The sequence below is a fragment of the Dendronephthya gigantea genome, unplaced genomic scaffold (assembly GCF_004324835.1).
Source record: "Dendronephthya gigantea isolate DGI-Jeju-01 unplaced genomic scaffold, DenGig_1.0 000000F, whole genome shotgun sequence".
Taxonomy (NCBI): Eukaryota; Metazoa; Cnidaria; class Anthozoa; order Malacalcyonacea; family Nephtheidae; genus Dendronephthya; species Dendronephthya gigantea.
Genome location: NW_021163010.1, coordinates 1,577,639 through 1,604,705, shown reverse-complemented (window position 1 = coordinate 1,604,705; position 27,067 = coordinate 1,577,639). Strand labels below are relative to the sequence as shown.

General features: G+C 35.6%; 5 protein-coding genes across 7 annotated transcripts; 2 read left to right on the top strand and 3 right to left on the bottom strand.

Annotated features, from left to right (window-relative positions):
- Window positions 1–3,643: 3,643 nt before the first annotated feature.
- LOC114516342 (ELL-associated factor 2-like) lies at window positions 3,644–6,043 on the bottom strand. Its single transcript, XM_028535827.1, has 7 exons — window positions 5,874–6,043; window positions 5,427–5,521; window positions 5,151–5,231; window positions 4,827–4,876; window positions 4,662–4,746; window positions 4,151–4,364; window positions 3,644–3,908 (listed from the first exon to the last, which is right to left on the bottom strand). Exons 1-7 carry the CDS (start codon window positions 5,989–5,991, stop codon window positions 3,865–3,867), a joined length of 687 nt encoding a protein of 228 aa, XP_028391628.1. The 5' UTR covers window positions 5,992–6,043; the 3' UTR covers window positions 3,644–3,864.
- A 32-nt stretch (window positions 6,044–6,075) lies between these two features.
- LOC114515957 (glycosyltransferase-like domain-containing protein 1) lies at window positions 6,076–10,919 on the top strand. Of its 3 annotated transcripts, none has more exons than XM_028535399.1 (9): window positions 6,076–6,446; window positions 7,161–7,328; window positions 7,763–7,985; window positions 8,486–8,553; window positions 8,765–8,874; window positions 9,164–9,308; window positions 9,408–9,478; window positions 9,978–10,066; window positions 10,236–10,919. In XM_028535399.1, the coding sequence occupies exons 1-9, from the start codon at window positions 6,235–6,237 to the stop codon at window positions 10,296–10,298; spliced, it is 1,149 nt and encodes a 382-aa protein (XP_028391200.1). In that variant the 5' UTR covers window positions 6,076–6,234; the 3' UTR covers window positions 10,299–10,919. The 3 variants fall into 3 exon arrangements, with proteins under 3 accessions (XP_028391200.1, XP_028391119.1, XP_028391280.1); XM_028535318.1 differs by having other exon boundaries at window positions 9,975–10,066; XM_028535479.1 differs by lacking the exon at window positions 7,161–7,328 and having other exon boundaries at window positions 9,975–10,066.
- On the bottom strand, window positions 10,891–12,272 carry LOC114516158 (low density lipoprotein receptor adapter protein 1-like). Its single transcript, XM_028535594.1, has one exon. It carries the CDS (start codon window positions 11,925–11,927, stop codon window positions 10,917–10,919), a length of 1,011 nt encoding a protein of 336 aa, XP_028391395.1. The 5' UTR covers window positions 11,928–12,272; the 3' UTR covers window positions 10,891–10,916.
- A 69-nt stretch (window positions 12,273–12,341) lies between these two features.
- On the top strand, window positions 12,342–26,923 carry LOC114515851 (condensin-2 complex subunit G2-like). The gene is made up of 34 exons (XM_028535206.1): window positions 12,342–13,219; window positions 13,341–13,487; window positions 13,671–13,788; window positions 13,860–13,929; window positions 14,275–14,359; window positions 15,057–15,191; window positions 15,381–15,475; window positions 18,667–18,736; window positions 18,853–18,945; window positions 19,201–19,293; window positions 19,365–19,490; window positions 19,610–19,732; window positions 19,970–20,026; window positions 20,135–20,287; window positions 20,506–20,637; window positions 20,759–20,852; window positions 21,036–21,131; window positions 21,440–21,588; window positions 21,867–21,944; window positions 22,534–22,604; window positions 22,823–22,982; window positions 23,088–23,180; window positions 23,281–23,367; window positions 23,510–23,629; window positions 23,806–23,930; window positions 24,010–24,088; window positions 24,160–24,259; window positions 24,620–24,694; window positions 24,953–25,044; window positions 25,263–25,409; window positions 25,729–25,823; window positions 25,923–26,020; window positions 26,356–26,446; window positions 26,643–26,923. Exons 1-34 carry the CDS (start codon window positions 13,139–13,141, stop codon window positions 26,719–26,721), a joined length of 3,507 nt encoding a protein of 1,168 aa, XP_028391007.1. The 5' UTR covers window positions 12,342–13,138; the 3' UTR covers window positions 26,722–26,923.
- On the bottom strand, window positions 17,270–18,259 carry LOC114516250 (low-density lipoprotein receptor-related protein 2-like). The gene has a single exon (XM_028535709.1). It carries the CDS (start codon window positions 18,227–18,229, stop codon window positions 17,294–17,296), a length of 936 nt encoding a protein of 311 aa, XP_028391510.1. The 5' UTR covers window positions 18,230–18,259; the 3' UTR covers window positions 17,270–17,293.
- Window positions 26,924–27,067: the final 144 nt, after the last annotated feature.

The window sequence follows — 27,067 nt, the reverse complement described above, 5'->3', positions numbered from 1 at the left end:
TAAAATATAAATAATATATACAATGCTCATTATGTACAGCACATCAATTTCAATAACACATATAATAAACTGAGATGTGTATCTCTAGCGCATATCAAATTTGCAAATTTTAAATCTCTTTATTTCTCTTTATATATATTTTTGTGAAAGTGATGGCCATTCTTTCTTTTCAACGGGGGATTTTGATGTGCTATATAGTGCAGAATATGCAAATAATTTGAAAATACACACAGTATTATCACATATATATAATATATTCATCGATTTGGCAGAGCAGATGGTTCTCCATTGACAATAAAGTTCTGGCGTCTCTTTCTCTTCTTTCTCTTTTTCTAAGCAACGAATTACACTCCATGGACGTTTTTACACTTACATTTTGAATACTTTGCACTAATTTACATCTCTTAAAAGTAGAATTGCATTGCAAGTTGCAAGAAATCATTGGCCTTTACCAACAAACTTTGTTTTATTACTGATCCCAATTTTGTACAAATTGGCAAAACTGGCTTAACACTCACAAAAATTTGACCAACCTTTAAAATTTTAATCGAGGTTTCTCGTAAACTGGTAAAAATTTCTCTCGCAAAATTGGTAAGAAACAATTTGCATTCAAATGTCAACCATTATTTTTTGGGAAAATCGGTACTATATACTCTGTAACCCAGCAGTCAGGCAATTTTTTGCTGCAATTTTGCCCAAAATCGTTTGGCCGGCTCACCTATCACTGTATATAAAAACTCGACTTGCATGGTCATACATAAGAATATATTGTTTTCTGCCTTATATAACCAAGCAATTAATATGTAGTTATCGTTGGAACTTGCAATATGTACCTTTTTAAATCGTATTACTGTCATGAACACTTATCCGTCATATGATGACTTTTGCCGTGGTTTTTTGACAAATCACCGAAACACCCACCCAGAACGGGGCTTACAAGTTCTTAATGGTATATTGTCTATACTTTACAGCAGCGACCTCGAATACGACATAATAACCGTAGTTCTGAAGAACGTAGTAAAGAAACTGACTACGCATTTGAGGAGATTGCAAAGGTTTGAAACTTACGAAACACGGGGTTTTCTCGTATAAAAACACCTGGGATGAATTTGAAATGATAAGTATTTAGTATTTGCAGGCAGTGGACAAAAACGTTTCAACCGTAGTCGGTAGTCCGTTGTCATCAGTATCTTAAACTCCCTAATGCCCATGCATGCAGGCAGTCAGGGACCAACCTGGCTTACGGCGGTCAAATTGTAAAGGTAATGTAAGAGATAAAACACAGTAAATAAGTTGTGGTTACCTCAGGCAAAACAGTTCCTATAGAAGTATTTGCTCTTGCAATTATGAGGTAAAATGCCCTGCCATGGGTACCGATGTATCATAATAATATTAGAATATTTATTCAAATTAAGGAAATTACATGCAATTTTGCCTTTAGGCTAGTCTCACATTGTCCCAATCATCCTTCTAGATAACCACAGATAACCCAACTGAATTAACATATGGCATATATCCAAAATAACTTTTTGTCAGGTGCCCTCAGTCCGTCTTTTCAGTCAGCCCAGGTCGTTCGCGTGTTTTACGTCAGGTGTTACACCTTACACTGATCAGTTGATCTGCTGAAAAAGTTTTTGTAGAGCTGCTTTACTGAACCCTAAGATGCAGTACCACGAAAATTCGGAGCCTCTCCTAATTAAAATTGGATACGTTGATGTTTTGATCTCTCACGAAATATTTACCCAATTTGCCATGTAAATGAAAATTAAAGCTCCTGACGCTTTGTTCTCGTTTGAGTGTGTCTGCGCTCTAAAAGCCTCTAATAATTGCACATGCAACCGTAAATTTTGTGCCAGTGCTGCATAGAGTTCCATGCGTATAGGGTAGTAGCTTTACAGCCTTTACTGAGAGTATTGCCAATTCAGTTTTAGATATGCTTCATAAGTTTTAAGAGCCTTCGTCGTGTACTAATTTATATTTACACAAACATAGGTTGTATATACAAATATTTCCAGCTATTTTCAAAGTTTTGTTCATTTTGATTAAAAGAACACAAACTCCAATGATGTATACAATAAAGTTTAATGTATAGAAATCCAAAAACCAAATCGTTTACTTTTTTTCCGTCGTCTGTCAATTTCCCGGCGTTATAGACGTCTGCTTGTCCAAGCAGCTGTGCCAGAATTATTATCCCGCCGGCTTTGTGATATATGCTGCGGTTTAAAATGTGTGGTCAAAGTATCCTCTAACACTGCAGTTCAAGGCGACATAATCCATATAAATACTACCAACATAGCGACTGTATAATTCCCCCAGAACAAGGCTATAATAAACGTGAGTGCAGTTATCGATATAGCAATGAAAGCTCCAACGATCACATCTGTGGGTTTTGATCTCAGTATATTCTCAATTGTATCCATCAGGAAAAACTCTTGTGCTTTACGTCTCAAAGACTGGACATTGTGTTGCGATGAAATTCGACGACTATCCTTCATTTTAAGGTTCTTAATAAATCTTAAAAATCTTTGTTGAAATATGCCTGAAACTTGACGCTGATGTCGTATACGAACTACTCGACTCCTGTTGAGCACAACTTTGCATAGCAATTAATTAAATATGGTAATATATTGGTGTGCCGTTTATTATATAATAGTTCTGATTATTTAGGTACGAAAGTCACATGCATTCAGTTACCCTCGAGTTAAATAAGGGGAGAGATGGTAAAAACTAAAAAAACTTTGGCCCAGAGAGATTCGGCCAATTTCAGTTCAGCCATTTTCAATTGAATAGCTCTGCATGGATCATCCTTTAATTGAAGGTCAAATCTAAATTTAACTCAGTGAGTCTCGGTGAGATTAGTCTTCGTCATTTCACTATTGCTTCGTCTTCTTTTTTTGCTATCCTTCAGGAAATAAACTCTTTCATTTACACAAATGTTTCAAAAAAAGATGCCCGATGTAGTTAAGAGAGATGTGAGATAAACAGAGGTAAACTGCAAACACTTTACCTGTTGCTAGTTTTATGTGTTAGGGCCTGTTTACGTAAAATGAGAGGTATTGAAATGATGTATACCATGATCCTGGGAATGGTGTAGTCATCCTAAAAATAGCATAATTATGCTTGTTTGCTGTCACAAGGACTTCTTCCAATACCTCAAAATCTCTCACACTCCGTTGAATCTCGGGTAACCCGTAACCGGGCTCCAGTAAATAGCTCCCTATTATTGCCAATTGTTGCTCAAAGTCTGCAGATAAAATGAATCATTACCGTTTTCAAGCCATCGTGTTGATAATTCAAGCCGCTAGCACAGTAATGTGGGAAGCATTAATTCGTTTTTTAATTTTTTGCAGTTTTTTAATGACAACTTTACCTCGGCATAGGACTGTCCAATCTACTGAATCTAGCACCATGAGATTGCGGGAAGAAGACGGAGTCTACTTTGGAAAAAAGATTGGGATAACAAAATCCGAGGTTAGAAAAGTATTTCTTTTCCCTAAATTTAAATGATAGACGGTATAATGCGAGTTTTTTAAAAGAGGTAAAAGGACTGCTTGTATATCCACTAATTTTCCTGGTGATCCCATTCAACCGAAATATTACCTATTTCGATTATTGTTTGGCTGCTATTTAAATTCAAATCTCATTCATATAGCCAGTCATTTATTTATATCTTTATATATTCCCATTATTTACATGATGTATTCAAAATCTTTCGTCTTTACTGTTAACTCGCTATCGGCAAGTCCACAGTGTAATGTGATAGTTTTGATAACCCTCAGGCCTGTATGTTAGCTACATCATCGGCCTTTCTCCGAGTCCGTTATGGATTTAAATACTGTACAAAATTAAATTCTGCAATGGTTTTCAGTCGCTGTCACTTCCAGATTCGCTCAATTCCAGATCTTCACCTATGAAAGAAAAAAAAGAATACTAAGCGTCAGTGTAAAATGTAACTCTTATGGGGCACTTTCCAATACCAGTCATATTAAACCCATAAGTAATATAACAGTATGAACCTCTTGAATTGTTTGTGCGTTTCGTTTACCAGGATAGGCAATCCAATACGATCGATCTAACTTAGTAACTATCATGATAGAGCCATGATCAGCGCCATGTAGAGAATTGTAATGAATTCTTAAAGTATACTCACATAAGTTGAACGATGAAGAAGACTCGGGTCTAGCGTTTACTACTTTGTTTTGTTCATTTGTCTGTTCTATCAATGATGCATGCAACTGCTGTTCAATTGAGGCAACTTCCTCATCAACATCTTCAAGATCTGAATCCGATTCTGAACTTGAACTATTGCTAGATCCTCCGGTGGACTCGACGTTAAAACTAGTATCACTGGCTTTAGTTGAGGTCTGAAAAATAACATTCATATTTTGAAATAGATATTGCACACCAAATTTGCTATATATTAATACCGACCAAGTTTTCATACTGTAATATGAAAATCTTTTCGTATTGTAATTACTAGACACTGCCCAAATTCGTGATAGCGAATTATTCAACCAACAATATGTTGAATAACCAGCAATGTCTTCAAGCTATTGTTTTATGATACAATGTTTTATGACTTTTTTTTTGCTGATGTTAAATAATTTTTTTTCACAAAATGTAGCTGCTAACAAAAGTTATATTGTGATATAATAAATTACATTTATATCTTCTTGAGAGAGCGATGTTTCATTTTGTTGTGAACCCTGACTTGATGAAGCTTTTGCATTGCTGCCAGATGCTGATCTATAAGAAGATATTCATGGAATAATTTCTAGTGACTGAAATGAAAAGACACAGGGAGAAGAAAATGTACACAAACTAACCTTATTTTTTTCAGTTGGACTGTGCTGGCTAAACGTTCCAGTGTGATGGTCTAAGAAGTATGATCCACAATTAATTTCAAAGAATTACCAATGAAAAATTGCCTACTGTGTATGTATCTAGGGGCAGTTATCACAACTACACACTTCCTGGTTTTTATTTCCTGATTTCATTAGATATTTGGTTAAAGATAAATTTTAGTTTTAGAAATTGTTTGGAATAAACAATTACTTATTGGTTTCCGTGTTTGGGTGGCCTGATCCAAACACGGGTTTCGACCAATCAGAATACACATTATATACATGTTTACAATAACACTTCCTCACTCTCTTTTCCTTATCAACCACCAGAATGCATTCTTTTGGACAGGGTTTTTTAGATCCCCTGTAAACAGTTGTTCCTGAATCCTACAAAGAATACAGTCATGAATATATTTATATTAATTTCTATTAATTAGTTGTTTTTTATTATGTTACTCACCATTACCAAATACAGAAAGTAGTATATTCTACTGAATAGTTGGAGTTATAAAAGGCTATGCTCCAGTCACATAGGCATGCCCACCATTAGTAACTAAAGTGAATAGGACTTAATCGCAATACCTGTGTGTTGGGAAGAGAAACATTTACTTCACCATTTTTCCCAACATCAAGATTTCCTGATTGTGATGTATCAACTGATGCTGGTTTAAAATCATCTATGGTAGTACACAATGTTGAAAAATTGGTTTGGTAGAGTGCTGTACTACTGTTCAACTCGTGGATTAATTTATGTTGCAGTATACTATTCAGTTATTTATGTAAACAATGTGACAAGTTGAAATCTGTGAATTTACAGTTTTAAAACTAGTTCAGGAGATGTATGTATGCGTACATAATACGTAAAATTCAAGTCAAGAATGCTCAAATATAATTCCGAAACAAAAGGATAGCAACTTAAATTAGTGCACTTCGATTCTTTATATTCTGTGACGTCACATAAAATCGAATTCCCCACACAATCACGAAAATACTGTATTCTGAAATAGCCAACAAAATTTAATGTCTTACATCGTATCGTATGAAAGCCTGCATTGGGCCGGTTTGAAAGAAAACTTTCCCCGAGTATCAATTCATACTCCTCCTCCGAGTCAAAAGGAAACTCGGGTTCTCCTTGTGTCGAAGTCATTCTATGCTCATCTTATGAATCGCCATTTTATGTACCGGAAGTTTAAGAGCCGCTCAGCCGCAAGCCCGCAACGTGTCACGGTGCAGCATGGGTATGCCACCGGCGTATGCACTCATGTGTGCGACCACCACAACCCCCCCCGACCAACCTTGTACCCCAACCGGCGTAGCAGTAGCTTTGTGTAGGGGGGCGGATACACCGGTGCAAAAGAGACTGGTATTATGTGACAATTTATAAAAGAAAATGGCCAGTGACCATCAAGAAAATATACCAGAACCAAGCATTGTTTTAGTTGAACCATTTTATGGAGGTTCGCATAAACAATTAGTAGATTTATTATTAGAGGAAATTCCTGGCTGTGTCTTATTCACATTACCAGCAAAAAAATGGCACTGGAGAATGAGGACAGGTGCTTTGTATTTGTCACAAAATATACCAGCTAATCCTTTATACAGGTAATCCATGAAGTTGCATGTAAAACAAATACTCAGTGTGCAAGTTTGTCACAATGTTAGATGATATTTACAAAGGAATGATCTTTTTTGAAATTGTAATATCATCCAACAAGGTGAAATTGGCTTCATCTTTGTTCTAGAAAATGGATACATACCATCTAAGATTACATATTCATACAACTGTAATTCTTTATGTGGCATACTGATAAAAAATAAAAATTTCCAGCTGTAGTTTCAAATGTTTTTGTTCTGGACTGTTATGAACTGTACAAATTAATATCTGCACCTTTAAAAAATCAGAGTGGTTTAAAATGAATCATGGGAACCCACTGGCACTGATGTAAAACTGGTAGCATAGCATATATGAACTGGTACATTTTTGAACTGGTACAAGATTGTTAGCTGTTCCCCACTGCTTACCATCAGCAAAACCTGCATTGCTTCAATTTGCATGATTTGATTGACCATGCTGCGCTGGTTCTGAGGCTGAGAGGAACATACAGGGAAACAATAATTGAAACCAGAGTACTTCAGGCCTGATCAAGTGTTGGTACTCTGTGTTAGTAATGAATCTATCTATCTGCATGCAGATTCTGACATAATAAAAAAAACATAAACAAATTGAAATAAAATTCAAGGAAAACACTAACCAATAGCGTAAGAAAAAAAGGATCTACTATGCCAGTTGTCTTAATAATTTTATCCATTTTTTAGGATTCTTTTTTCGAGTTCAGTTCTTAACCTAGCAGAATTAGTTGCGTTGAGACCAGATTTAGCTTTATTGAAGAAAATTTTGTATTTTCACGAAAACCAGCTGGTTTATCCAGTACGGAAACAGCAAGATAGGGATTTTCAATATGGATACAATCAAATATTATCATGGTAGGTCGTGAGAAACGATTTATTTTTTCCTGAGAGAATAATTGCGGTGATATTGCGCCTGGTACATTTATATCAAATAAATTTTCGTAGGGATGATTTCTTTCGCGATGAATTCAACGAGTTTTCTAAGTGAAGTAGTTATGATTGACTAAGCCGAATTGTCTTACCACAAGAGTGGAGAATTAATTCTGCTAGGCAATGCGCATGCTCGACGCTGGGCATTATCATTATGCTATCATATTTCCTTCGTTTTCGCGTTTACGTGTGGACGGGCAAAAACGATTCGAATACGCTACGTGTGGACGCGAATTTTTTTGAAAACGGAGGAAAAAATCTCCGTTTTTTAAAAAACCCGGCTACGTGTGGACAGGGCCTAAAATTTCAGTACGCCCTGAGACGGTTTCTTAATGACTTAACTTATAATATTTTTATAGTCTTGTTGCAGATACTGTTCTATTTAATTCAAAGTTTAACATGGATTCCTTTCTTAACTCAATTGAATCGTTCCTCAAGTTAATGCCTGATTTTCGTCCGAAAGACATTCAGAATACGATAAGGTCAAAGAGCATTGTGCTTTATTTTCCTGTGAAATTAATAGATGAAAATATCTTCTCGACGGACGATGCAGTGAATGACGAGGAACACGAAAGGTCACAGGTATCAATATAGATCAATTATCAATACACTGCATTTTCTGCAACCCCTTCCTCTCCCAACCTTTAAGGCGATGACCGCGATGTTACACGGAGTCACAGGACGATATTTAACCACGATTATTTAGCACAATGGGTTTCCAAGCCAATCAGATTTCGTATCGATGGGTTTCTAAGCCAATCAGATTTCGTATCGTTCCGAGTAATATCAGCTTTAGGCCATCTTTAAGTCCTGTGCATGCGTAGGCTACACATGTCTGCTAACAGAGAGAAGTGACAACTACTGCTGTTTTCCTTTTTGTTTAATAAATATCACCCCCTTCTTCGTGGAATCTTGTTAGTAACATGATTCAATCACGATGCACTGTATTTATTTTCTTTAAAAGTCAATTGTTTTTTAATCTGCTGTATTTGGATCGAGTAGACTTTAGCATCACATGATCGACACATGATTCAAACTGATGAATGAATAGATTAAATGTTTGTTACAATCCTATTTTACAGGATGAAGAGATTCCTTCAGAAATCTCACCTACAGAAGAACCACTTCATATCGTTTGGCCTCATCGCTGGTATGTAACAACCAACTTAGTTCAACGGCATCATAGTTGAGAACGGAGAATTACTTCTGTGTTTACCAGAACCTTATTACATACAGTTTCACTGGGTTCTAGCTAGCACAGGTGCACTGCTAACCATTAGCGATAATCAGGACTACCGGTACTATGTGCAGGGAAAACACAGTAATGATCAGTTATGATCTGTTAATTTTCATTTTTACAGGGAACATGATAAAGATCCAGACATGTTTTTCAACGCAATGTTTCAACTGTGTGAGCTTGGAATGACGTTTAATCTTTCAGTTATTGGGCAGGTGTTCAAAGAGGTCCCAGGTATATTTACTGCACTAGTATACATTAACACGAGGCTGGTAGTTTTGTGATAATTAAGCTAATGGATCTTGGAATTGGAGCAAGGGTTGGGAAGAGTGTACAAAATTTAAGTATCACTGCATTAGCTACTAAGTAAATTAGGTTGTAGGTACACCACGTAAGCAGTTAATACTGCAAAGCTTTCGGTCCGTTAACCCGGACCTTCATCAGTGCAATTACTTGCAATCGAGAATATTATTATACTGTTATAAATATTGCATGGTAATAGTTTTCTTTTTATAAATTCTAGAAAGTTTTTCTGTGGCAAAAGACAAGCTAGCTCAACACATCGTTAATTGGGGGTTTAAAGAAACTAGAGAGGATTATTTAAATGTCTTAAAACATGCAGATGTTGTAGTCTCAACTGCCAAACACGAGTTCTTTGGTGTTGCAATGTAAGTGAAATGTGAAAAGGTCATATACATGCCCTCACACCAGCTGGTTACCATGCAAGCGGTCCTAATTTTACGATCTAAATATTTTTCATCACTCAGGATGGAAGCAGTGTGCTGTGAGTGTTTCCCATTATGTCCTAATAGATTGGTGTACCCTGAGCTTTTTCCTAGTAAGTATCAATAAGTCATAGCATGAATAAATTAATGTCATATGGACACAAAAAGTCAATTTATGCATTATGTCCATAATCCATATTATTGTCTGTTCTGGAGAACAGCATTAAAATGTGCATGTTTATGAAAGGAGGGAAACAGTTTTTTGAACTTACAAGTGAAATCCGTACCTGGTCGAAACGTTGAATTGCATGTTTTTGTCCTTAATACTAATGGTTACAGTAACGCAACATATTTATGAGTAAATTAGTTTGTTGGTACTCCACGTGAGTATTTAATACTGCATAGCTTTCGGTCCGTTAACCCGGGCCTTCATCACTGCAATTAAGTGACTACTATTAAATCTGAAAATTGCACTGATGTACCTAAATTGTACGTGGTGTACCTACAAGCTAATTTACTTGTTGATGTCACCATGCAAAGCTAATTTACTTGTTGATGTCACCATGCAAGAATAACATATTTATAGTTTATTGTCTATTTTTGTTTCAGAAGAATGTCTGTATAATACCCAGGTACAACTTTTTAAAAGACTAAAACAATTTATTGCCAAGCCAAGATTAGTACGTCAAACTAAAGTACAGGTTGGTATAGAATTTATTACAATAAATTTTATTTTTTGGTCCTTTTATGAACCATTCAAAACTTCATTGTTGCCTGAGACTAATCTTCTGCATTTCCAATCCTAGCTCTGTTTGTATGCAGTTAATATCTATTCTCTCGTCTCGGGCTCAGGCATATTCATTTTTTTAGATTGATCTTTCTAAATTTGGATGGAGATCTCTCCAGAAGCAATTTAAAGACATTTTGCAATGAACAGGCAGGCATCGTATACTCGATTCAGTCGATTGCAAACAAAGTAATGAGTTGTATATAATATTCACGCTGTATGCATGATATTTGTACAAATTTATTACATACCCTTTCAATATAATGAGCAGAAACAGAGTTTGTTAGAGGTTTGTTTTGAGTAGCTTCAATCATTGCGCTATCTAAAAGTAAAGGTTTAATCTAGATGTTTATCTGCATGTCATCTGTAGATACTGTACTATATAGTTTGATTGGCTGACTCAAACAGGAACATATAAAGGGCCGAAGAATTACAATATTCAAATGCATGTCAAACGTGGCATTTCAAACGTTTAGCCGAAGGAAACTGTTTCTGATTAAATCTTATATTAATTTATCAAATCAAAGTTGTTATTAAAATCTTATACAATAATATATTAAGATGTAATATCATTTTGGTCATTTGGGATTTTTAATATAGTTCATCACTTAAAATATTCATTTACTTTTTAGGGAAAATTTATAGTGTCTTGTTAAGTTTTAATTAATGTTGACTATGAAATTGAATACAGCTTTTTCGCTGACATTAATTTATATTATTGAATATTCAGTATCATATAATAAAAAATGCCGAAATGTACAATTTTATTCAGGTGCCTCTCTTTTCATATTCATATACTCGTGGTTTATCGTGAATTTTTTTCGACATAAATTATCGTTTCTGTCCTTTCTCTGTGCACTCCATTCTTCGACTTCCCCCGAGAGAAGTGTTTCGTGTTCAATTTTTTTACCATAATCAGACGAATCATTATTTTTATGAACATGACCAGACCAAGCAATTTCAGAATTTACATAATCCATTTTCACCTGGCCTATGTCTGAAGTTTTCCGGTTATTATTCTTTAATTGAACTGTCTTTTCCGACGACGACGCTTTGTGTTTCTTTCTTTTTGTTTTAGAACTTATTTTGTGTGTTAAATCATCCGAAGAGTCGCCATAACCAGAACTATTTTCACATCTACTAGCCACATGTAATTGTAATTCCGAATAATTCAGTTTACGAGAATTTACACTGCGTTCAATTTTAGGTGAACCAGGGCAACTGTCAGCCTCGGATAAACTTTCAATCGACGAGTGTAGTTGCATCATTGACACGGATTTTGCCCTTTCGCGAACGACGTTAAGTTGATCTAAGGATGTTTCCCCAATTTCCCGTTTCTTTTCTTCTGCCATTTGGTGAAATGTTTCGGAGAACGTTAGAGCGATGTGTTTGGCATCTCGCTTTGAGCGACATTCAATAACGTGGCAATCCAGGCCGCCATATAGATTATCAGGAGCGCGGTAGAAGAAAGCAAAAATCTTTTGATGCTGTTTATCCACACCGCAATACACGATTCTCTCAATCACGAATTTTTTTATTGAACCTTCACTTCCAGTCAGACCCTTTTCAAGTTGAATTCCTTTTGAAGATATAGTCATATTTTGACGAGGAATTTTATCAATTGTTCCTCGACTCGCCGTGTACTTCTCGCCAATAGCGCGACAAATCTCTTCAGCACCTGGATGGGAACATAACACGCTTCCTAAAACCTTAATCAAATACTCCTTGTTTTCCTTTTCTTCTTTTAGAAAACCTTTTAATGAAAATCTCTTCATTACGTCGAGCAGAACTCTCTAAAGGGTTTGTGCCTGTTTCTGCCTTAGGTCTTGATACATTGAGATTAGCGGCGTATATTCAACGCATTGTCAACAGTGACATCGGGTAAAATGCTTATTTGAATGTGAATAGGATGACGTTGAATCATTGCAAATGACCTCTCAAATGCAGTCCTGCGTGTATAATTTTTCCGGTATGAAAATTGGGGCGCCATATATATTTCTTTGTCCATTTTACCAGAGAAGAGTTGTTCGTTTTCGTGCAATTCAAATTTTAGCGTTCGCCTCGTTTTTAACTTTGATTTTACCTCAGAAATGAATGATTAATCTCTTTTGAGATTGCCATGATACCGGATATTGGTTTCTCTGCTCTTTACAATCTAGTTGATCCATGATCATTAAATAAAAATGACTTTTCTTTTCAGACGCGCGCCACAGAATAATAAGGACAGAAACGTGTGTCACCGCAGGGAGCTCCATTATTACGTTGATACGCATATATGTAAGATAACGTATTGTATGCAGTATACGCAGAAGTCGAATGAAAAAAAAACAATGCAGACACCTAATGGAAGGGAAAACATCGTCAGAATAAAGGACAGAAACGTGTTTCACCGCAGGAGCCTCATTATTGCGTGATACGCCTATATTTAAGATAACGTATTGTATGCAGTATACGCAGAAGACGAATGAAAAAGAACAATGCGGACACATGAGAAGGAAGGGGAGAGGAAACTGAGTGAGGTCGCGAGTATAGAAGTATAACGAACTTAAGAAACAATTTGCGACAGATGAAAATTCCCAATTTAATCTTATATACCAATCAGAACCATGATCCGAGCCATACTGGAAAGCGGTTGGCATCCCGCTTTGAGCGACGTTCAATAACGTGGCAATCCAGGCGGTCATATAGATTATCAGGAACGAAAGAAAAAAGAAAAAGCTATTGATGTTGTTTATCCACACCGCAATACACGATTGTGATTCTCTCGTCAAGAAAATTAGGCGAACCTTCCGCCCTTGGATCCTAATTCGTGAATGGTGAATCTTGATCGTTCATTGGATCGCTCACGGTTCATGATCATCATCGAGGTTCATCGAGGTTGAACCCGTGATCGTAACACGAAAAACACGAAAAGTCTAATTTCCATAGTGGCAACACCGCAACAGGAATTGGCGGGAAATGGTTGAAAAGAAAACAAAGATGAAAGATGACTAACCGTAGGGAAGAACTTTTAGATGTGATAAAGGAGGGAAAGCACGATGATTTCGTTGCGTTTATTAAACTACATGTATGTATTATACTTGAAATCCAGAGTACGCTTGAGTATGTGTGTAGATTTACCACAATATTCGAGTGTGAAAAGGTGGATGTGTCACTAATGTATTTATAAACATTGAATCAATTTTAAGAATTCTCGAAATGATCCGTTCAACTTGGCCGAGATTATTCAATCCTTGTCTCGTAAACAATATGAAGAGATGTGGTGTGGTTTGAGTGAAATATGTACCAAAATCCTGACATCCTTTGACCTGGATCCAGATAGTAATACAGTAGAGGTATTACAATTTGATATCAATTTTGCCATTACCCCAAAACTTATCATCTTCAGACCTCTGATGACATCTTGACGTTGTCGAAACATGTATGCTGTTGGTGTGTTTTACTCAAGCCTAATACATAGTGAAACACTTGGTGGAATCCTGATTCTGCTTAATTTGTTTCCCTCCATCCATTTCTAGTGTATTGGGCATCATGATGACGTTCTTATTGGAATCAGTACAATGGCTTTATGTTCTGTGAAGACAGAGGAACCAAATATAATTGCTCCATTATTACAAGTAGCAGTAATGTTACAAGGTAATTTCAAAATGAAAGCAACTATGTGAAGACTTTTTCCTTATATTTTCACGCTTAATATTTGTATGCAGGAATTCTGTTAGCTCTTCCGGAAAACTGTGGTAAATTGCAACTATCAATTGCCCATCTTTGTGAAACCTGGTAAGATTTTTAAAATGTTTTAATTTCCTGTTGGGGAGAAATGGGACTTGCATACAGTAGGACTCAGCTAGGGCCAATACACCTGAGACCTGCATGTTAAACAGCCTTTTTCTCTGGCAATTTATTTTGTTTTCTTCTTTGTTAAGGGTCAAACCATCTGTCTTTTCTCCATCTCTTAACACTAGTTTTTTTGCCTAACTTCATATGTATTTTTTCAAGCTCCATTCCATTCATTTATTTTGTTTATATTACATAGTTGACTGTATTATATTCATATTTTGAAACCTATATTCTGGGTAAAACTTTCGCTTGGTTTAATTTTTAACCCATTGTATTTTTCACTAGGTTTCTTGCTGGATTAGAGGGAAAAGAGGAACTAGTTACCTCTATGTTACCATTTTTTATTATCAAAACTCTTGCCCAAGGCATGGTGGGTATAATTTAAATGTTTTAAAATATTTCTTTCAATTTTTTTATTGCATTATGATTTTTCCTGACAAACAATTAAGTATAATTAGTGTGTAGGTACACTATAAACATATATTTGCTATTGATCTGATAACCCAGAATTTTTCACTGTGACCAAGTTTTGCCCACTCTTATGCTGTATATTTTGCTGACCTTAGAATAAAGGGGGTTGAGATGTGGATATGTCCGATTAAAACAAGTATTTCTGAACGTCAGTTTTGGACCATATGTTTCACTACTTGCTATTGCACCTACCTACAAGTTGCAGAGCTAATAATAATAGCTAATAAAGACTGCGCATGCCCTATTCTATGGCATGCCCCTATAAGCAGTATGTCACATTTCTGCTAAAATGTCCATCCGCTATTTCGTAATCGGTGGATCAAATCAAAGAATTCTGACAAATATCAATCAAAAAGAGGCAAAGCGTCGCGAAAATTTTGTAAAAATGATATTACACAAAATCCGTTTATCTTGCTCTTATATTATATGTTCAACATGTTAATTCGATCTTTTGTTTATCAACTGAGGACAAGATCAGCGTTATTACTGGTGTACATGCAGTATGTTGAAACTGTCTATGCTGAAACTGTCTAAATACGTTAGTTGCAGATTACTGTTTCAAGATGCGTAAAGCTGGATGGATTGTTTCATTCCAGGTGGTCGATGTTAAACGTCTTTGGAGTTTACGTCAAGTTTTGCTGTTGATGGATTTCGAAGATGAAAGTTCATGTTCACTGAAGGCTTCACTTCTACAATGCCTCATTCATCCCGTTGTTTTGAAAGTAGAAGAAGTAAGAAAACTTCTTATCATTTTTTTCGTCTCATTGTTTGCCCTCCCGAATCATAGAAGATCCCTAATCTTCGGGATTGAAATTGATTAATGTTCACGAGAAGGAAGGTTCGCCAGGAGGGAGGGGAGGGAAGGGTCCAATTAAAATAAATGTTTCTTGTATTTTCTATATAATTTTGTTCTTATGTAGGGTCGGAGGTTCCTGAGTTACCTTTTTGGTATGCATCCAAAATTTACCGAGGAAATTCACAAAGTAATCAAACAACAAATTCCATCGTGCCCAATGTAAGTTTTTTTATGCTTATATAAATATGTTTGTATTGTGTATCTCCGGTACTTGCAGACGGTTTAGTCTAATTCAAAAAGCGCAGCCTAGCCCTAGGTTAAAGTTTCATACGATGTCATACAAAGGACGTATTTTAATTTTAAACCATAATTTCAAACAAAGAAGAATGTTCGTATCGCTAATTTGCATGATTAATCTTCTTGGACAAAACCGGTCAATTTAACGGTACACTAAATTTAAGTATCTTTAACAATAAACTTCTCTTTGTTTCAAACTCTTTTTCATTTTTTTTATTACTTTCAATATATAATAACCTTGCACCGAAAATTCAGCGATATTATGCTTCACTCAGTATTAGCTATATTCGTCCGTTTTACCTCCACGATTAGTATGGCGGTCTAATTCTAATCAGCAATACTTCCATAAGAAGGAAGAATCTAAGAGTGTTTCCTTCTGTTATACTTTAATCGGATTCAAATGTTATTATATTCTTATATAAATCTAAATATAAATAAATGATTTGACTCATTGACGATGCTTTACTTTATATCACGTTGTCAAGTCCCGTGGACTGTATATTGGTGGGAATTCTTTATTCCTTACCGCTGGGAATGGTTCATCCTGTAGTGAATATGGTGGTGGGGGAATATATTCTGTTGGTTCGTTTTGTGGTTGATTACGTAATTCTATGCTTTCCTCTCGATTTCTTGGTTGCAACAGTACACATCGGCGCCCCGTTCTTCTTCGGTAGCATATTATAGCAACAATTGTACCAAAAATTATAATGGCCACAACGCTTGCCGAGATTATAAGTAACTTCCAAGAGGAAAATTCATTTGTGCATTTGGAATTTGAGCAGTAATTGTCGATACAACATTGTTTTGGTTCACCGCAGTCGCTATCTGACTTGCATGGCCAACCCACGCAAGTGTTCGAACAATATCGTCTATCATAACGATGCCCACAACAGTATGGCCGAATCCTGTTCAAGCAACCTGAATTAGTGTTGCAGACGTCTAAACAAGTCATTTTATTTGTAGTACATTTGTATGATCTGCTACAACATTCATTTGGAGCACAGTCCTGGTCTTCGTGACATGACTCATCAATACAGTCACGTCGACAAACACTTTTCTGTTGCAATAGTTTTTGTTTACAACAATGTAGATCCATCTTCTCACAAACGTCGGTCAGTCGACAGTCGCAATCTGCTTTCCATAGGGTACATTTGTGTGAATACGTACAGCATTCCTGACTGCCGCCACAATCCTTCTCCGATTTACACAATTTATTAACACAATTTTCACGACAGATTTTCCGGGAAGGATGAAGACTTACTGTACAACAATAACTATTATTTGGGCAATCACTGTCTACAAAACAATTTTGCACAGTTTCTCCAATTAATGAAAGAATAATAAACGACGCTACATAAACAGATTGTTTGAAAGTCAACATCACTTGACAATTGATGTGATGTTTGATTTGGTCATTGGAATGTTCTATCACGTGATCCAAACGTTACGATATTTCAATTGCTCGGATTTGAAATGATTAAAAATACATTCATTTAATTTATCAACCTTTGGTAACAATTCTATTCATTCCCGTGCAAACGAGACGAGATGCTACGTTAAGAGGGTTGAGTGGTTTGGAACACAACAATTAAGGAAGCTAGTGTAACAGTATTTTAAAAAAATTGCATGTCGTGTATATTGAATGATGTCAAGCCATATATATTTATATTACTGCAAACACTATCGAGTGTCTCGTCTTGTCCTTTCGTTTCCTAGTTTAAACTTCGGTATATAGCTACATTAGGTTCCCTGTGCTCTGTATAATGGTGGGAATTCTTGATTCTGAGACGCTGGAAAAGGCTGATTAAGTATAGAGTACGGTGGTGGAGGAAGGTTTTCATTTGGAGCGTCATTTTCCGCCACAGTTTCACTGTGTAATTCGAATGTCTCTTCTTCATGGCTCCTGGGTTTAAACAAGACGCATCGTCCTCTCCGTGTACAGCAGACCGTGAGAACAAGAAGTGAACAAATTATGACAAACAATAGAACGCAAGATATGATTATAAACTTTGTCAAAGAATGAGAAGAATTTCTACATTTTTTGCACAGTTTCTCGTCTCCGCAACACAGAGACAACTCGGCACAATCGCCATCTGTCACACATTGTTTATAAGTACATTTTGGCATGCACGCTTTTTTACCACTCATCTCGTTGGATTCGCAACATTTTGATGCGTTTGAACAGTCTGACTCAACGCCACATTCCCGTAGTCGAGTACAATTTGATGAACAAATATTGCGATTACAGCATTCATCTTTACCACATTCGTAGTCAGCACTACAAGGATGATATTCACACTTGTGTTTACAAAGTCGTTTCTCTTTCGAGAGACTGAGATGTGGTATACAACAGACTTTGTCGTCATCTCTGCATACATGATCACGAACATACTTGCAACCGCATATTTCTACGTCGTTCGTGCAAACCTTATTGTCGCAACATTCTCGATATCCTGGGCAGTCACGATCTTTTAGACATGCCATACCAACACAGTTACTGCTCTTATTACTGCATACTTTAATCAAAGGATTGAAACTCACTGCACAGCAAACTCGGCCATCACAGTCAAATAATGAATAGCATTTATGTTCGTAAGCTTGAAGTATGAACATTTTAATATTGAAAATAATCAACACAGGTATATGTAAACGGTGATATGATGACAACGTCGACATTTCGTAATGCTAGTTGACCTCAATATTAAACTGACAGCTATAAGAGGGAAATTCATAGCAGGAAACGCCATAAAATTGTCCATGCGTGGTTTTGAATCAAAGCACTCAAATTATCCCTTTGTCTTATTTTTATCATGTGAATTTGAAATACAATTGATCAAAGGTTTTTGCATGTATGTATATATGTATATAAATATACAGCTAGCGTTTCCCACAATCGTAGCAACTACTCTAATATCCTAATAATTTAAGTACTTGTTTTAACAGTCCAAAAAATGTTAGCATGCAGTTGCAGAAATTGCGTTTTTGTTATGCCCTATCGTCGTTCATAGGTGCAGTTATCAACTTCCCAGATTTATAATACTGAGTGAGCTCAGTCCGCTTGCGTGCTGTACTAAATAATAAATGCACTATAATTTTATTTCGTAACTTTGCAGCGGAACACTGGTTGTATACGGAGAGATTTATTTTAAAGCATGGCGCGCCGCAAAAGATGTATATCTTGAGGTAAAGAAAAAAAATAAGTATATATTTGAAGACTTATATTTTGCACATTTCACATACTTGCATGGTGATGCAAATGACCAAGACGCATTGAAAAATTGTGCTTTTTATATTAATAGAAAATTGAAGTGTTTTGCCTTCAAGATTTGATGTTTCATGCAGTTCATGCTCAGCGAACTGGTAGAAACTCGATGGCCTCTAGACTTAAAAAGGTAAGCCTCACAGCAACTCCATGAAAAATTCATTGCTACAATTGAAATAAGAGTCTTTCGTTTTTGGTACAATACACAGGTGGTCTTAAGATTGGTGATGAGATCGGATGGTCTTTCCATCTCCTTGCCAAGCATGCATCTATACAAATGACTCACTGATGAAATTCAAAGGAGGTGGACAAATATAAAGAGTCATTATACCGTAGTGTTATTTTACGGTATCTTTTTTTAAAGTATTCGTTTATACGGTATTAGCTTTTAGGATATTTTCATCAGCAAAAGAAGCATCCAGGAGTGGATATGGTTTTATTAAAACTTTATGAGCCTATCATATGGAGAGCTTGTAAGGTTAGTCAATGGTAGGAATTTTTCAATTTGTAATCCGGAATATGTAATGAAAATTTCTTTCTATCTTTTAGGTTGCAAATCCCAGTGTTCGCGCTAATGCTGCGGCTGTTTTGTTTGACGTATTTCCATTGAACAATTCAAACGCAAATGTTGCCCAATCAGATGAATTGTTACAACGACAATTCGAGGTCATTGCGGTGAGTCGTTTATTTTATCAGCCTATAGTTTCTTATATCGACTAAGGTATTCAGTCGTCTTACTCACAAACATTTAAACTACGCGCACTTTTTGACGGTATTTTGTGTTACATTATTAGGATTTTTTAAATGATCCGTCACCAGACGTTCGAGCCACTGCAGTTCATGGTGTGTTTCATATCGTTGCGTTATTCTGGGAAGTGATACCAGCGCATGTTGTCAAGGAACTTGTTAGCAAGATAGTAAGTGTCAAGGCAAAGATGTTAATATTTAAAAGTATTTAACACTGTTTTAAATTCGATCACCTCGTAGTTCTTGCCTTGAGAACGATCTTGAGAATTCTGCAAAATTTCTGATGATTTCACACGCTATTTTTTCACGGTCTTTTGGTTACAAGTTTTCTTTTTCGTTATCACTTATTTCGTTTATCACTGGTTTCTCTCCCTAACCTGGCCTGAATTCATACTTATATTTTGCAGTTTGAGACATTAGCTTATGACGTGTCATCATCTGCTGTCAGAGTAGCAGTCTTCCAGGTTTGCTTTGATTTTGATTTTTGTAGTAATGTGATGAGTAACTCGTTATTACTTCTTCCATAAACTTTCGTTAATATATCCGTCTATTTATTTGCGTATTTTTCACAGGGTGTGAAGTACGTGTTGGACAATCGTCTCTGTCATCCTTTGCTCAAATCTTTGTTACCAAGCTTGAAGAATCTACTTCACGATAACTCGGAGAGTGTTAGAATTGCGTTTCTTGATCTGTTATTGAAAGTAAAAGGAATGAGGTCGATAAAGGTATTTAAAATTCTCTTTTCGTTTTTCTAGACTTTCATTATTTCTGTCATCTCCTCCACATTGCTACAGCATGTTATACAACTGAGAAAAAACTATTTCAATGAAGCAAAAGTTGTTATACAAACTTATAAATATACATTTTGACAGGTGGGAATGACAAAAGTATAACTACGGACTATTTATATTCCTGCCTGGTAACCCTTATTTATTTTTTCTAGTTTTGGGCTATCGTGCCCATGGAACATTTGCTGGCTCGTTTAGAAGTTGAGCAATCAACACCTGTCATTCGACGGATTGTTAAGTTGTTGATGAATTCCTTTCATCCAGCTAATAAAGAGAGTAATGACCTGGTACGAAATTTTTCAAAAAATTTTACCACAGATTTCTCTCCTACATAATTGTACAAATAGTTTGAAAATAAAACAGAAATTGGTAGCCAGGATATTCCATATATGTTGTATTATATTCCAGCTAGATCGTTGTGCAGGATTATGGAAAGCAAATGCTCAAGCAGCGAGAAAATTTTATCAATATGCTCACTTACAGATGTCATTAACAACAGCAGGTGCTTATATTTTTGCCATGTGCTTTGTCCGTAATTACACATGCACAAACACTCTGTACATAATTTTACCTGCGATGTTTTCTTATGTTTTGTCTCTGTGCATTGTCCGTGAATACACATGCACCCACATTCCGTACATAATTTTACCTGCGATGTTTTTAAGAGCATTTTTCTTTCCTGTAGTTAAGTTTCTTCTTCTTGTGTGCAAGTATCTTATGAGATCTTCAACTTACGATGACAACGCCATTGCAGATGAAGAAAATAACAATGAAACGCGAGGTAGGTTAGTTGTGCACGTCTGTCCCATTATTGCTCAATACTGAAATACAATGTAATGAAAAATAGGAGGATGGCTGAGTTTTTTATTTTTATACGGCAAACTGAATTTGTTCTCCAAATGTATGGATTTGTTCTCCAAAACTTTGATGAAAGTATGAATGGTCTCGACCCAGTGACATATACGTGTCACTGATCTCTATTCAGTTTATAAAACTGTATATATACAAAAACAGGAATAATCTTGTCATCTTGGTTATACTGATTATAATTTTGCTGTGAAAGACGTTTATTGACAGAGTGTTTTTTAGACGCTGTTGATAAAGAAAATGATGCGGCCTCTCAAGACGAGCCGGAGGAGACTGAGCACTGGAACAACGACAATGATTGTGGAACAATTGCTGGTCTTTTGGAGACATGCGTTATCGTATGGGAAGGCATCAAGGATCAACTCGATAAGGTTTGTCGTGTCTTAAACCAAGACAGCTAGGGTTGTTTTTGTTACCTGACATAGAGATTACACCTTTTAACTGTTGAACATGTACGTATGTACAACGCTTTATTGTCATGTTTTGCTTTATTTTTTGTCGCGTCGTGTTATAATTCTTTCGAATAATCCTTTGCTGTGATCGGAAGAATACACATATTTTTTTCATGCTTGCCAGGAAGAATATACATACTTTTTTCAATGCCTCCCTGCAAATCACTATAGCAATTGTTTATTAATCATGTTTCTAGCCGTCTCAAGAAACACTAAAATTGAATCTCAACAAAGAATTTGCAAAATTGATTCCAAAACTCTTCAACTGTATTAAGGTACAAGTAATTCAATTCATTCATTCACCTCTTTGTTCTTTGCTTTTTTTAAAGAAGAAGTAATAATATATTTTAAAATAGACTAGTTTACAATTTTCAATGTGTCTTATGACACCGCAGAAATTGGTGTTGGAAGTCAAATATCTCATCAGTTGCTCACATTTGAATCCTAGTATTCAGAAACTGCTGTCAAAGAAAATACTATCAAATAAGTTGAAAACAAGTTCAATTTTTCTTCCAATATCGGTTTTGAAAACTTTTGAAGGCTCTTCGTTTGCATCTGCCACCGTAAAATGGCCATTTTGAGACATTTTCAGACATTTTCAGATGATTTGTTTTTGCCGTGTGCAAGCTTCAAATCTTTTGTGCAAGAGATATTTTGTTGAGTATTTATAAATCTTTTAGCTTGCCGAATTTAAAGTCTAAGTATTGAGAATTACGGCTAAGTCTACCAATTTCCGCGGTGTCGTGTCTTATCCGAGTATTTGCTCGTCGCATGCATTATAATTGCAAAAGACGAAAATCCCAGCAAGATTTGCTAGTTTGGACTTTTCTTGTATGCAGTAAATATCTTCAATTTTTATTACAGGATAATCGTTGTCATTCCTCGCTTACTTTATTGGCAGCTTATCTGTCGCCGAAACTTGTTCCACCGTTAAGGTTCGCCACATTAGATTTTTTTCGAAAATAATTGTAACATGTCTCTCTCTCTCTCTCGACATTCTCGTTCTGTTTACCCCAGACATGTAATCTACTCTGTAGCTAATTATATAAGAGGTATTTTTGAGCTGACAATAAAGTAATATTGCGTTATTCGTATGTGTGATTATCAAAGAATGGATCAACCATTATTACTTTTTTCTTGCTTCGTTGTGTAGACATCATTTTACCTCAATTCTCTCTTCAATGAATGACGAGACACCACGTGACGTATATGGTCCATTGATTGAATGCGTTTGTTCTTGGGGTCAGTCGAAGGATGTTATTGAATTGATTAATGACAGACTACAATCTGGTTTACAAGAAAGCCCGATGAAGGTATATATAAAAAATATAAAAGTTGAAGAATATTCCTAATGTACTGTATACGAGCTATGGTTGCTGACACCAATGATATTATGCTCATAGAATATTTAATTTTAGTCAAGTGCGACAAAACGAAGAAAAAAGAATGTCAGTTTCTCGATACCTCAAACAAAATCATCCGTCAGCCTGGATTTTCTTGACTGGATAATGGTATGTGGCTTTAAACTATTAAATTGATAGCTTTTCTTTAACGAAAAGCAATTCTGGGGTCGTGCTCTTCAGTGAGAAAGTTTCCCGATTATATGCTTAGACCAGTCCAAGATGTCGCTCTTTTATATTTGATGCTAAAAGTAAAGAAGATGTTGAAGTCTTATCAGAAACCCTGAAAAGCTCTTTGGTACAATTTTCTTATTTTAACATTTATGTGTGTTCATGGTGACCGACCATCATAACTTGTTTACTCTTTCGTATTAATTTAAAAGACAGTCACGAGTATAATGAATTTGAACCCCTATTTATAACATTGCTTCTTTTTTCAGAGGTGTATCGAGAAATATCTTTCAGTTTATACGACGTATACAGACAGCACGGAGAGAAAAGACTTTCTAAGCAAAGCTTTTCAAAGCTACTTTCGGATGCAAATTCATCTTTTCGCCCACGTAAGGAGTCAATTCTTGTTCCTCTTTGGCTTAGAAAATGTTTCGAACTTTGGTGGACATTGCATAGTCTTACATATAGTGGGCGTGCAGTAGCAACTAATTCATTTACTAGGCTCGTTAATTGTTGAAAGGGTTAATCTTTTCAAGTTTTTAAAGTAAAATCTTTATCCAATCAGGAGAAGCAAGACCTAGAAACAAGTGAGGAAGAAAGGACTTGTGATAATGATATTATTGTTTCGTTCAAGAATATGCTAAACTGGTGTGATGGTGTATTATTACGATCTCTCGATGAAAGAACTGGGTATAGCTATTTAATATTTCAAATATTTAACTTCTTCACAATAATTTATTCGCTAAATTATTATTACTATTTGAAACAGTGAAGAAGAACCAGAATCTCGACAGAGAAGTGTATATCATGAATCACAACCAGACGAGTTTGTTATTTCCATTTTGAAGGTATTATATGGAAATATTACCAAATGCAGTAACGGTCACGGTCTTTCATTCGGCTATTGTTATCTCTCTAGGACGTGATGATCCTGTTTTCAGAGCTCGTGGTGATTGGAATTAGCAAGCATGAACTCAACATGTCCCTTGCGATATTTACCTCGTCTTTACTGAAATTTGGTGTGTAACATTACAGTATTCTTTATAAAGTCCAGGGGCTGGTTGGTTTGAACTATTATAATTGATATTAAAGTATCAATATTTTCAGTGGTTAAATCCAAAATACGCGATTTTGATTGGCTCATTTTGCACTAACATATCGTTAAACGTTACCTAATTTTTGATATACAACCGGTCCTTGACATTACAGAATATTTAAACTCGATAACTTAATAAATTAGCTATAGACTGATGTGATTTCACTTTTTTTTTCGAATTTTTGTAAATAGGACGCTCAGTCTTCATGTGAAAGTGTAAGACTGTCATGCAGAGATAAAAAAAATTGCCGACTCAAAAAATCGTTATATTATATTTCTACAGGAAAAACGATCGTGTTGTTACCCGAAATTGGAAAGTTGGTGTACCAAATTGCTCAAGGCATTACTTATTCAGATGGTGTGTAAACATTGACATCAGATCATTTTGCTCCCTCGTGTTTCATATATTCATCGTGGTTCATCGTGGAACATGATGGGTAGCTGCAGCCGCAGAATAATTTGTTTATACATACTGTATTTTGTTGTAACACTTCCCCAGGCACCACGATCAGATCCGTTTGCCTCAGGCGAACGAGGTTATTTAGCAAGTTAATTTTATCGGTAATAGGATATTTTCGGCTTACCACAATAACACTCTAGTATAATTTTTCTTTAGATAATGTTGATTTAGATTTTACCCCAATCAAGCTAATGCTGGAAAATATTTTTAATGCATCGATAACATATTGTCATCATGAAGAGCGCCAGGTATTATTATGTCAATACATAACCTACTCTCTGCAATCTCTTTTCTATACCAAATTGTTGGTATCACTTAATTAGTTATAAAGAGCAATGAAGCTAAAGTTAATATCACTGTTTTCATTGCCACTGTATCATATACAGTAACTGCACGATTTTAATAATCCGGCGCTGATTCGTCATTAAGTATACTAATATACATGTATATATATATTTTTTTATAGATTTTAATGTCTCTTCGCCCAGTTTTGATCGAACTCTTTAAGATGTTTTTACAGAATAATCCTATGACTTCAGTAAATGTGAAAGAAAGTCTTCTTCACGTCATTGTAAACGCCATGTTGAAAGATTTGGTATCTGCTATAGATCAGGTTTGTGAAGTAGGATTGTGAAAAATAAATAAGGAAATGTTTTCTTACCCTTTTTTCCTCGTGTATATGCTTGGATCGAGAATTTTTGTTGCATCGTTGGCATATGTATAATCTCTCTAAATATTGTTTACATCGTTTTAAACCTGTAATTATTTTTTTATATGTACTTACTTTCACTCCCGTCTAAACTTCCAAATTCCGATCCTAGAACCGTTATAATGACCATCTTCTGTGTAGCAAATATAATATAATCCCTTTTTTGCTTCTTTTTTCTAACAAATGTCTTAATTTGCTAACATGGTGTTTCTTTCTTATATAGAATCCATCATTGACGTGTAAAAGTGAAATGGATATTCTCCCTAACACTTGCAGTCTTCTGCTTGACATAATTCGCAAGTCCAAACATTTGATGCGGTATTTTTTGAGTCATTGGATATTACTCTTCTTCATAATACTCTTGAAATTAAGAAAGGAAGATGTAATTCTCATGTTAATTTAATTAATTCTCTCTAGGACTTTGGTTGAAGAGTTGACAAAATGTGTTAAAGTCGGAACTCTGAAGGAACTAGAGTACCAAGCAGCAGCATATATATTGTGGGTTGTGATCGATAGTAAGTTAATTTGCAAAGTTTTTACTGTTATGCATGGTATATGGATTGATTTGTTTGTTTGTATTAAACCGTGCATGCATATATCGGCAAAGTTCTTTGATTCAATTTCCATACAAATGATCATTTCAAAATGATCCAATTCTGTCAGATCCAATTCATTTCTGATGGATGTTTTATAGTCTTTTGATTTGCAATATATATGAACAGCAATCATACGAATCCGACAAATTTGGATCGTGTGAACGGGTCTTTAAAAAGTAACCTACCAGTTGTTTCACATAAAATAGATGTGTTATTAATGACAAAGTGTGAACCGTTTTTGCCTTTATCCTTAGATGGAAATTTTGTCGAAAACATGCAACCATGTATAACAGAATTACAAAAAGCTCTTGACAGTTTGGACAATGGGAATGGGGAGACTTCTCGGTATGTCGAAAGCAATTTTTACCTCTCTGGTTTATTAAGGATAAGCATATACAGATTTTAAATCAAGCATTTGCTGATAACTATCTTTTCCTAATTTTCCAGATAATAGATCAAATGACTTGCGACAAAACTATTTCGTTAAACTCGTTTTCGTATTGATATTTGTTTTTCATCAGGTATATTTGTTTTCCTGTAGAAATGTCCACGACGCGAAACGTTTACTTTTTGAGTCGTGCAAGAAGATAGAAGAGACTTCCAGAAGCCAAGATAATTAAAAAAACACTGAAAAAAGCATGAACAATTTTATCTGTAGCTATAGTTGGCAAAAGGGGCGTATAAATATAACTTTTAAGAATGTAGAGAATAGACTATATGCGTTGGAATTTGTAGGAAAAGAATCTGTCCATGTGTAATTTCATTGACCGCGGTTTTAGAGTCGTTAAGTGGCGGGGCGGGGGGCTAACAACATGTATTTATGTTGGCATGCAGACTGTAAGATTTCAAAAGGAACTAACAATGTTGAACGTGAATGTTTATGAAATATTAACCCTCTGGTTTGCCTGTCGAAACTGTAATGTTATAACTACTGTGTTTCAAAAGAATTTGTGGACTAGTTTTCTA